Genomic DNA, 12,606 nt, shown 5'->3' on the forward strand with positions numbered 1-12,606 from the left:
TTTCATATAATAATTATACTTGGATCCATTAAAATAAAACTGAAAAATGTCATAATTAAAAAAATGTTGACTAAAAAGGTGGAATAATGAAGAATGCAAGGTATAAAGCCTTGGTGCCAGGAACAAATTTTTATTAATTGTCTCGTAGCTTCGATATAGTTTTTGTAATGTATCGATCGATAACGAAGTACAAGGACAATATTTTATGATAAATGAATATCATAGTCCATTTTACGGGACGTGGATGCCCCTTTGTGAAGATAGAAAAATTTTCTTTTTTTTTTTTTTTCTCTCGAACTTATCACACACCCTTTTTCTATAAGCGTATAACGGATCGCAATACGGCTTTGGATAGATTCAGGTACAGAAATTTTTTCAAAGTTTCGTGCGATTTGTCGATTAGAGGAAGCGAAAAACTTCACTCCGTTGATTTTTATAGATTTATTATAAATGCACATGGAAAAATATTGCATGTTTTTGCTTTAACGTTTTAACTTTGTTCTGTGACTAAAAGCTAGCCAAAAGTATCTTCCAATAATATACGATATGAATTGAACTATGCAGTATTCGCAAAATTTGGCGATTTCTTTAACGATTGCACTTGCATAGTTATCTTTTTTCGAACGTTTTTTTCGGCAGATGTTAAAAAAAATATTTCTTCAGTTTAGTCATTTCTTTTAATCCCTCCGTACACGTATTTTCTTACTTTTGTGCATGTATAATTTTGCATATCTCACTTTAAACGCGTGACATTCCAAGTAAAGTACTTCTCTCTCTCTCTCTCTCTCTCTCTCTCTCTCTCTCTCTCTCTCTGTTACAGTCCTGGATTTATAAAAATGTATGAAAGACGTGTACGTTATCGAATGAAAAGATTAACTTAAGATGAAATTCGAAATGGTTTAATACATGTATAGGTAAACGAACGAACGTAGGTTTTTTTCATAGTGATGGTTATGAAATCATATGTGCTAAGCTTTCTCAAATTTTATTTCTATTTCAATGATGCGAGTATAATACTTTTCAATTAACATTAGACAATTCATCGAGATGTAACACCGACGAACGATGATATGAAATGTAGTGCGTTTAAATAAGACGCATCACAGATTTTTTCGGATGTATCAAAAATACTTGAACGAATGCAACAGTGCATTTATGTCCATCTATGAATATCTAAAACGATTGACTTTGTAAGCTGATCGCATGATCGACGTATGTGTATATGTCGATATATATATGTAAAATTTTTTATATGCCCATCTCATACATATTTATAGCTATCAACAACGTATAAATTTAACGTTAAATTGTTGTTCACACAACAAAAATGTTGTTCACATTTGAGCAATTTGTTTCATATATCGCTCCCTTTCACTATAAACGATACATATAATAATCGAACAGTTTAGATTACTTCGCAGGTTGGGACGATCGTGAAATAAAATTTTAGACTTCACACTTGTACATTATAATGAATGGTATAGAGTCGTTCGAATATGCTTCATAGTCGTGTCATGGTCGTTTAGAAACACAAGATTCGAAAAAGAGATTAGATTACATTTCAGTGAAATAATTTCAAGTAGTATATTCCTCATGAGACGAGTACGATTCGAATGGAATTATTGAAAATGAACTGCATGCGTAACGTTTACATTTCTTAATAATTATGATCAGCATTTCTAAGTTAAATCATAGAATATCTTAAATAGTAATTAGCCATTTCTATGTGAGTAACAGAGTTATGTGTTAGGACGTAGCATTTAATTTTAATTCATATCGTAATTAACATTCCATATATTCAATGCATTTATTTTCCGAGAATAGATGACAACGAGAGGAGGAGAGAATAGAAAAATAAATGCAGTAGATTGAAAATTTCATGTAACATCATTAACGACGTTCTTTGTTATTTCATTAATCAGAATCGCCAAGAATTTTGAATCGCTCGATCACCGACATTATAACCAACCGTAAAAAAATAATTGATACCGTCTCACGAACGCGTACATATGTTGATTTCAAAATTTTTATCGACCAGCGATCTATTGATATAAAACAATGATACAATTTTATATAATTTCGTTATAGAAAACTTTCCTTTCCAAATGCTGCTTCTAAACTTTGATATTTTTTAATAAAAAAATCGCACGTACTTGCGTTAAATAGATATTTTCTTCTTCCGATCGATATTTCTATAAATCCTCGACACAACAATTCGTCGTTCTTTATTACAATTTCGAAATTTCCTTACACACGTTTAGAAATTGCCAAAGAACACGAATAAAGTTTTCACGGAGCATCTACGTACGTAATAAATATTGCGCGCGATTAGCGCACACGAACGCATTGTAAAAAAGTAGAATATTGCAACAGTAAAATATGTTATTTTTTAGGATGTTTTGCCTGTGCTTTTGAACAAGCGGATTATTCGAAGAGCTTTTCTTAGATAAGGATGAATTTACAAGTACGAATTTTTAACACGTTTTCTTCGTTTGATTTTTTTAATATAATGGCCAATTAATTTTTCACTTGTATTAATTTTCGTTTCGACAACGAAATATTTCGATCGATAATATTTTTACGCGATTCATCGCACCGATCTACTCGCATTAATATTATATATTTACTTCAGTTAAGCCGCTTGTCCGTGAAAATATAAGAAGTATACTACAGATTCTCGTATGCTTAATGTTTGACAGACGATGGAAAACCTTCTTCGAGAATGTTACTCTTCGATTTCGAAGCGATCTGACGCATCGATATCCTACTTTCTAAATATCTATATACGGGAAAAGTCGTATATGATTTTTACGCGACAGTAATTAATTACAGAGAGATATAGTAGATGCTTTTACTTTTTTTCTTTCTTTTTTTTTCTTTCTTTTTTCGAATCGAAAGCGTATCATGAAGATTTCGCAGAAAGAATGATCCAACGTTCTTTCTAATTTTCGAAAGGCGCACAAAAATACGATTACAATTTATTGCATTTATCGTCTAGTCTATGCGATTTTTTTTTTTGGTTCCTTCAGTGTCATCGCAGCACAGTGGAATTAATTGCCCTAAATACACAGTGATTGCTTGGATAAAAACATCGCTTTACGCCGTCTTTACTTTCGCGTTCATCTTATTTACTTAGCGAATACGCAAGTTCCTATGAAAACAATAATATATTCGGTGTTATTACAAAATATTACAACTAATATAACAGCCAGTATCCAGTATTTAAATCAGTGGATACATATTTATGTATGTATTTGTTAATACGTGATTGTTAAGAACGAGAAAGTAGTCTGTATGTTTCCTCTTTAATCATTGTTTTTCTACTAAATTTATAGAAAAAAAAACATTTCGATAATTGCAAACGCAACGATGAGAGACTATTTGTAAGATAAAAAGAAAAGAATTATTTAATAAATAAATTTGAGCGAGTCTTTAAAACACGCATGCCAAATTTTGTGCTATTTTTTTTTCCTCTTTTCATTATATATCAATCATTACTTGTAAATCGTGCGTGTGCTTGTGAAATATATATATATGTATGTATGTATGTATGTATGTATGTATGTATGTATGTATGTATGTATGTATGTATGTATGTATGTATGTATGTATGTATGTATGTATGTATGTATGTATGTATGTATGTATGTATGTATGTATGTATATATGTATATATGTATATATATATTTTTTTCGTTAATCTACATATAACTACGTATTATTCTCTTTGAAAACCCCTCGTAACAACGTGACACTCACCCATGTGTATATGTATATGTATATATATATATATATATATATATACACATGTTATATGTATACTTTTCAGAGTGTCAACAACGATTCGCGATAAATAGCGCGATCCTGCTACAAAGCCAACAATTATTTGGACGGTTGCGAACAAAATTGGTGATGGGATAACGTGATAAAACAACATATCACACTTTGCTTCCAGAATTTCCTTCGAATTCTCATCGTATATTTACTTATCAGAAAAATTTTCTTTCGAGTAAAACTTCCTTACTTTTTTACTCGACCCATTGAGTTTTTTTTGTCTTTCGTACCGATACCACGATGATTAATGATTTTACAAACGTATAAAATCGGTCAAAGTTTTTTCTTTCCTATCAACGTATTATTAATTTCGCGAATTACCAACATAAATACTCTCGACCCGTTAAACCCGTATGATATACAAATTAGCCAGCGTTTTTCTGCCTCTTGGCCGTGGGATGTCATTTTACTCATTGACATCATATAAGGCGACTGATTAACCCAATAAGTAGTAAGTATACACCGAATTCGAGGTGAAGCGGAGATGCAGAAACGATCGCAGATTGGCGGATTATTATTAGACCTATTTTAAAAAAAGCAGTATCAGTCCTAATATTTCCCATGGTCTTACTTGACGATCGTGAAGCAGCCATCTTAAAATTAAAAAAGAAAGAGAGAGAGACAGAAGGAAAAACTTGTCAAGGAAGAGAAGAAATTCAAGACAAAACGTCTTGAATACAAGTTGAAGAGATCTGCACCGTTTCTCTCGTGGATGATGTTTCTCGACTTCATTCCAGAAGACTGAAAAGAGTGATCTTGTTGTGCTGCTACGTCATCGAGGAATGAGCTTCCGATGGTACAGGTAATTGTGGTGTTTGCCGGGAGAGTCGCCTCGGCCATCGTTGAGGCGATACCGGAGGTGTCGGCCTTGGTGTGGTCGGTGCTGATCCCGCTGTTAATCTCCAGTTACTACCGGAAAGCGTGATGGACCTGCCAACGGCAGCTAAATTCGTATTACTGCTACTGCAAGCTACGGCAGCTGATAAATCCACCCTCGAAACGGCCCTATGAATATAGATTTTCTCACATTAACGTCTTTCGATGAATTTCATTGCCATTGTACTTTTGACATGTTTATAGATAGCGACATAATTTTAAATCATAATTATTAAACATAATTAATAAATCTTATATAATCGTGGGTTGCGCGTTTCATCATCGATATGAAATTTTTGTCGATTCTTTTTAATAGGCAATGCACTAATACACGCACGGTGTATCCTGTTGCCTATCATGAAGAATCAAACAAGTTTTTATCGATAGATAGCGCTCGGGAGCAACGTTATCGACGAAGTATGAAGTGCGTTCTGCTTTCAGGCGCGGGACATTAAAAAATACAAGATTGTGGATTACCTGGAGGGAGGCGCAGATCCAGTGTAAGAATGTAAACCTGCTGGACCGCTTCTTGGCCGAGTAGTAGACATAACGCTGGCTGATCTAGGTAGGGCTGGCGAGGGTGGTGCGGATGGAAGCATTCTTGGCGTTTGTGGTGGTGTTCTACCAGGTGTCAAATTTCCGGAACTACTGGAGGACGATCGTCTTCTGGGAGTCCTTTGAAAGGGAGTTGAAATTTGGTTTGTAAGTACTCTATTGTTCGACAATCAAATGGTTCAATCAATTTTTATTTCAAATGATCATAAGAAGCACTTACTACTTTGACTTTATAAGCCACAATAGATAAATACAAGAATACAGGGTATTTACCTCTTGGACGGTTGACGGCAGAGACCAGTGGGACAAGGTCGGCCCATGGCACATTTGCCTTCGCAAACTTCTCGTGCTTGCACCAACGCCTCGTAATTTTTAAGAGTGGCTCTACATGCTTCCGCGTCGGATTCTGCGAGTGCGAGACTAGGAAATCGTTCCTTCAATCTTCGTCGTTCCTGTGGATCGAATTAAACGATTACGTCGTATGCAAGTTTGAAAATTTTATAAAAATTAGTATTACGAGATTTATTTTTGTAAATCATATGATACGTTTCTTAGGATAATTAAAATAGAAACTTAAATCGTTCGATTTGTAAGCGAGGAAAAACTTCTTATTATGAAACTTGACTTGAAGAAAGGCAATATTATTGTATTTCCACTTCGTATTCCTTTGTATTTCCATTTTTTAAGGGGCAATTTGTAATGCAAATTCTCAATGTCTCCGTTATTCTTCGAAATATCAACAAGATTTCCTTGTATGTGAACGTACCTCCTGAAGACGGCTCGATTCAAAGTCCTCGAGCTGTTGTTGAAAGCCAGCGTTTGGGTTGGCGATAGAACGACCTACTCTCACGACCTTAAGTGCCTCCTTCCAGGATAGATTTGTGGTGCTCATGATATAGGCGACTGCGACCGTCACACTTCTCGACATGCCCGCCAGGCTAAAAGGGATAGTATCTTATCGTGCTTGTTTGCAAGTAGTTCTTTTTTTCAAATATAATTAAAAACGCACCAATGTATTAGAACATTGCCACCGCGCAAACGAGCAGCGTGGATGAAATCGTTACAGAGAGAAAAATATTGCGATAAATTCTGATCCGGCCTATCGGCGGCTAAGATGCATAAGTAATGTTTATTCTGAAAGAAAATACATCTTTCTCTTTGTTTTATTTTATTTCATAAATAATTAATATCGAAACACTTATCATTTATCTTTAGACGATAACTTACAGAATGTAATCGACGAGCCGTGTCGTGAATCGCCAGGATATGGGTTATCTCGAACCTTTCCAGTTGATCTGCGTCCTTACTGTCCTGATAATTACCAACGTAAAGGCCGGGAAGCACCTGCACACACATTACAAAGGTAGAAATTAATAATGAATATATTAGTAGAAGTTAGCTCGTACTCGTGGCATGACATTTTTAACGACCGAACAAATGTAAATGATTTTTAAATCGCAATACATCTCTACTCTTTATCGTCATAGTATGCGTGACACGTCGCTTTAGAATTCCCATAGATGCTATCAAAAAATATTATAAAATATTATATAATTTTAGGAAGATTAATAAGAAAAGATTAATAAGTATATATGATATACTTATCGTATATACTAGAAAAAGTTTGATGCCCTACTTCGAACTTTTTTCTTACCACAAGGCGATTTTACAAGGGTCCTTGTCAAAATTTTGCCAAGAAACTTTATTAATTGACGTCTGCACGCGACGAATAATGACACATTGAAAAAAAAGAAAAAGAAAAGAAAAAAGATCTTAGATCTTTAGCGTGTTGTATATTTTTATTGATTATACCATTCGAATAAAATAATTGCGTATCGCTACGTTATCGTATAGATATATATCAGAAATCAAAATATATCAATCGTGACACGCGATCGTAAAAAAGAAAAATAGTACAGTGTTTATTGTAATGCTTTAATAATATATAAACTACGTAAAGATTTTTCACATTAGATAAATTACTAAATGTATAGGAAGGCAAAGTATGTAAATTTTCTTCTTCATAATGCACTTTTACAAAGAGCTATAGATGTGACAGCTAATTAAAACGATTTAATGATACCTCCTTAATAAAACATATTTATAATAAATCTTTATTTTTCTCATAATAGACACGATAAAATGTCTTGTTTTATATCTCATTGCATTAGCAACGAAAGAAAATCCTTCTTTGAAGTTCGAACGATTCTTTGGAATTAAATGATATAAAAATAAGGTAGGATGTATTTGATATTTAATAAGGATGATTATGAGCGATGTGTCAATCGTTATAACAAAAAGATAATTGGACCAATTTGTGTGTGTGTGTGTGTAAAATTTAAAGATCGAACGAGCATTGCGTTCGACTGGAAGTTTGCCAACGATATTCGTCAGTTAATACAATATTACATAGTATGTAATAGAAGTGTTTTGAGAACTCGTGGCTTTCGTTTTGCGCACGATACGTCAACATATTTTCGTGAACTATGTCAAAGAAATTTCAGGGTTAAAGCAAAAGGACGTCAGTGAAATTCATCGGCACGAAGGAGCTCGAACGATGCATTTATTAAAGTATCGTTGAGAGAGTGGGAATAATTAATTGGCCATAGGTTGTTCGGTTGCTTCTAATTTTTATTTTGACAAGCACTGTTTTTCTTTATATAAAAATCATACTTCGGCCACTCGACCGTAACCGCTTTTTTCATTGATTAGATCGTCGACCCGTTTTCTCTAGCGTCCTCGTTTATTTTACAATGTATCGCACTGAACATTTTCCGCCCAAGGATATTGTATGCCTGCGACACGTAATTCCGCACCATTTTCCATCATATTTCGCGGCTGATTGCTTTACTTGTTGAACCATTGTCAGATTATTACGATTACTATAATCCAAGTCGTTTTGAAAAGCGACATATACCTAGCTTCGAAAAGTATTATCTCGTGTTACATATTTAACAATGTAATAAACAAGTTTCTCCTTCTCTCTCTCTCTCTCGTTGACTACTGACTCATTCACTTTCTGCTTCCTTTCCCAGAACGTTTCTGAATAAAACAGCATATTCGTAATGTATGTCCAGTTTAAAAAGCACGAGCTCGAATGTCACTTTATATTGATTTGCATTTCTTTTCAGGAGACCGACCGCGGCAGGTAGCTAATACTAATTACCTCACTTAAATGAAGCAAATGAAAAGCAACATTTTATGTAAAAGTACCTATACTTCAAAGTACAAATACTCTTGATCTTTCCACCTCCTGTATGTATATACATAGATACCTCGCTCGTATGATTTTTGTCTTTTAAAAATTAAAATTTTATTATTATCTCACCTTATTCATGCCATTCCCCATGTTGTCTACGTTGGATAAAACGCCGTCGTCCTCAACGTTATATCGTATTATAACAAGAGAGTTTATCGTCTTTAATCGCAAGAATCCGCTTCCCCAGGACTTACTTTTTTAGCCTCCCAGGGAGTCCTCAGCCCCTTTAACTCTCTCTTTCTCTCCGACGAACCGATTTGATCCTCGTTATCGCGAAGATCGCATTGTTCCTGAAGCACTATCCTCGACCAACACATCACCAACACATAAGCTCGTATTTTGCTGGCGAATCGCACGAATCGACGATATTTAATCTCTTCCCGTTTTTCTTCTTAGCCTCTTCTGAGTATTTTATGAGATGGTCGAATGTTAAAATCGAATTTTAAATTTTCGAGTTGTTCTTAATGATATCGAAAGTCTGTCGGATCGGCAGAAGCCATCTCTCCAAACTATTTTCTCTGATGGTCCTCGCGCTATCATGATTCGTCATGGGTTATTTTTCTAGCTGAGTATTGTTTCTATTTCTATCTTCTCTCTCTCTCTCTCTCTCTCTCTCTCTCTCTCTCTCTCTATGTATATGTATATATATATATATATATATATATATATCTTTCGTTCTTCGAAGCGACGCTCGGAAGGCTTGGTCGCGATTTCGGTAGCGCTTATAAATCGACTTTATGTAAGAAGAAAATTGACGAGCGAAAGAGATACATTCCGTTCACAGAGAAATTCATTCGCTGACTGGAAGCTAGAAAGCACAGGTTCAGAATTTCCTTTTGTATATCTGTCCCAACCCACCTCCCTTGCTGTAGCTATCTCCTCTCGAAGCGCTTTTTTTCAACGAGCGAGCATGATTAAAGACCAACCGTTCCTCTTCGTCCCTCTGCTTGCCTCTGTCAGATGAATGAGAAGTAAGCCAAAGTTGGAGAGAGACGAAGATAGAAAGCAAAGAAAAAATAAAAGAGAAAGAAACGCTTAGATGATCCAAAAATAAACTTTTTAATGAGAATAAAAACTTTCAGCGAAAGCATAAAAACGTTTGAGAAATTCTCCAAATTATTCGGATACCAAAGAAAAAGATTCATTGAATCCTAGAAATATCTTTTATTTTTCTTCTTTTTTGTCGTACACATATCGTGTGTAATCGAAATATCGATCCGTCTTTTCGCGTTTACCCTCCTTTCTTTTTTTTTTTCGCGAATCCACAAGAGTATTTAGCCTTTGAATAAATGTAAACGTTCGAAAGTGGCTCTTCCCAAGGGAATACACACTTATTTACAATCAACGAGGGATTTATATTTTAAGACGAAAATGTGAATAAAACTGATTGTAAACGTTTGACATAGAGATATAGTCACGAAAGACAAGAGATATAGGATCAAAGAGGCAAGAGATGAAAGCTAATGTCTGATCTAAATCCTATGAGAAAGAAGAAAAATGGAATGAAAGAGAAGAAGTGTTGACGCAAGGAATAAGAAAAAAACAAAAAGAAAAAAAAAGAACGAGTTTCATTTGAACGACGTACTGCAATAATATCGATTACAGTCAAATCGATAAAATAAATTACGCGGCATTGACGACAGACGATTTACTTGGAAACGTGCCAACCTACTTTAATTTAGCGAGATATCTTTTTCTTTACATTATGTTATATGTATATACGTATTATATGACGAGTGTTTTCACGAACGTATTGATCGTAGATATTTCCAAATTTTTCGAACTTGGAATCCGTGCTGCCGATATCTTTAGAAACTGTGCTAAAGCGTAAAGCATTGCAGGCATCGACGATGCTTGCCATAAACTTTCCTAAATTTCGAGAACCGGAAGCCCGACTTTTCGCCAATTTATTTCTATTTGCGATCTCATTTCCATGTACATATATACATATATAATTTTTAAATACGACAGGAATGTTGACATGTGCATTGGATATTGATACGATTCGAGAAAAATTTAACATCGATCTTTGCGCAATGTATCGTGAAGAAGTAAACGTGTTTTCCTATCGTACGCCACGACACGAAATATGTTTACAAGTTTGTAGGAAGACGATTCATTTGTACAAAACCACAATAACAGCGAGTCTCTGTCGTTTTAATCATTAAAGTAATTTTTAATAATTTTTCTTTTCATTGAATTAGTCATATCTATTATTAACAAAATAAAAAAATCCATAGGTATTTAATTAAAACCATTTGCAGTGCAACGAAATGCGATAAACGGTGAAGACTTTTTAATGACGTTTAAATTGATTTTCAATCTACCGTGTACAATGAGAAAGAATCCGAGTGAAAATAAAAATAAAAAAGAGACATGATGGTACGACGGGGCTGAGCTTTACCATGCATATCACGAGTCTTCGCATCCCTGAAACCGAATGAAATTAATTATGCGACGTTAATGAGAAAATTGTAAACGGGTAATGCCATCCTTTTATAAGAAAGCATACATAAGCGGTTGCATATATTCAATCGTGATCCCGCGATACAATTTTCAAATTTAACCGAGAATTCAAATATCACGATTTTTCGTGAATGTGACTTTATTGGATAATTCGAACGTAACGAATATAGCCCGATAAAGAGATTATTTTTAAATGAATGAAAAAACTTTTTCTTTCCACAAAACGTCACGATCGAATGAATAGTCAGGGCAAAAGCAAGGGTGTCGATAACGTGTGTACAACCAGTGTTCCTTGAAAGAGATAGGTCGCATATAAACGAGACTATTTGCTAAAGATCGAAAGGATAAAGCGTCGCTGTTAAAAAATCCCTGAACGTTCGGATGATCCGTGAAATGTGCCTGACAATTGCATTCGCGCTCTTGCGATCGAGGCATCCATTTAAGTTTGTTTATTAATAATTTTGCAAATAACAAACGATACAAATTAACTTGACCAGTAAAAAGTGCCACTATATTCGTAAACGTGATGATCAGTAGTCATCATTGTGTCAATTCGAATATATCAGACATTCTTATATTCCAATAATCAAGCGTTACTATGTTATCAACATGTTAATAATTACTGACAATGATGCGCGTATTAGTCGAATTTCATCGTCACGATTTAATAGACGTAATAACAATCTATTAAATATTCGATAGTTTTCTTGATAAATTCATAAACAAAGGTGTCAAACGTTATTTCGAATTTGTTTCAAATAAAGTGATAAAATTAGAAGCGAGAATCTCAATCCGGCCGACTTCTTTACGGTTTCACACGCCATTGCTTATTTTATCTCTCAAATGCAATCCTTCCGCGTCACGATAACGAGAAACATCACGAAATCGTTCCCCTTATCGATAAAGCGGAAGCATATAAGAAAAATTGTAAGAAATCACCCCACTGATTGATCCAGACTGGTACATGTAAGAAATCACCCTGATTGATCCAGACTGGTACATGTCGAAAAGAAGAGATAGAAAAAATAGAACGGAGTTGTCCTATCACATATTTTGGCACGAAATAGGCGCACAATCATGCTCTCCTTCTTACTGGCAAAGGAAATAGAAGAAAAAGAAGAGGAAAAAGCAATGCTCCTCATTTGTCTGGTATTCACCGATCCATAAGAAGTACTTTTCCCGTCATAGATCCTGCAAATCACATCTCGTCGGCACGACACGGATCCGATGATTGACAACACACGATCCGTGCACTAATGACGGATGACGATAGAAATGGCTTAGCCGTACTTTCCTCGTTCGGTAGCTTTGATGGAAGGGCGCGTCGTGCGAAAACTATCCCGCTCACCGTATAGGAAGGAGTGTTGCGAGGATACAGGGACACTGTCAGGTTGGGAGCAGCGTAAAGGCGTCCGCGAGAGAAAGAGAGAGAGTGTCTGTGTGTGTGTGTGTGTGTGTGTGGGTGGGAGGGTGTGTTTGTGTGCGTCGGTAGAAGGGGAAATATCAAACCGTGAAAGGGGCAACGGCAAGGGCCACGTGGTGGGGAGGAGGTAAAGAAGAACAAATTCGCATTTTATACACGTCCTTTCTAATTTACCTTGAACGACCAAACGAAT

At 35.2% G+C, this 12,606-nt stretch overlaps 1 protein-coding gene across 3 annotated transcripts; it reads right to left on the minus strand.

The window, feature by feature from the left end:
• Window positions 1-240: 240 nt before the first annotated feature.
• On the minus strand, window positions 241-12,411 carry LOC118441369 (uncharacterized). Of its 3 annotated transcripts, none has more exons than XM_035865666.2 (8): window positions 12,148-12,411; window positions 8,594-9,477; window positions 6,493-6,609; window positions 6,275-6,399; window positions 6,032-6,203; window positions 5,539-5,717; window positions 5,188-5,385; window positions 241-4,839 (listed from the first exon to the last, which is right to left on the minus strand). In XM_035865666.2, exons 2-8 carry the CDS (start codon window positions 8,612-8,614, stop codon window positions 4,602-4,604), a joined length of 1,050 nt encoding a protein of 349 aa, XP_035721559.1. In that variant the 5' UTR covers window positions 8,615-9,477; window positions 12,148-12,411; the 3' UTR covers window positions 241-4,601. The 3 variants fall into 3 exon arrangements, with proteins under 3 accessions (XP_035721559.1, XP_085516386.1, XP_085516385.1); XM_085660260.1 differs by having other exon boundaries at window positions 12,084-12,411; XM_085660259.1 differs by having other exon boundaries at window positions 11,930-12,411.
• Between the last annotated feature and the right edge of the window lie 195 nt (window positions 12,412-12,606).

This window comes from Vespa mandarinia, chromosome 11 (assembly GCF_050613455.1).
Source record: "Vespa mandarinia isolate Hongniang chromosome 11, ASM5061345v1, whole genome shotgun sequence".
Taxonomy (NCBI): Eukaryota; Metazoa; Arthropoda; class Insecta; order Hymenoptera; family Vespidae; genus Vespa; species Vespa mandarinia.

Coding starts and splice junctions, on each gene's coding strand:
- LOC118441369 (XM_035865666.2), bottom strand. CDS start 8,614: ATGGGGAATGGCATGAATAAG. Junction 5,718..6,031: donor AATCGAGCCGTCTTCAGGAG/GTACGTTCACAT, acceptor TTCGATCCACAG/GAACGACGAAGATTGAAGGA. Junction 5,386..5,538: donor TGCCGTCAACCGTCCAAGAG/GTAAATACCCTG, acceptor TCCCTTTCAAAG/GACTCCCAGAAGACGATCGT.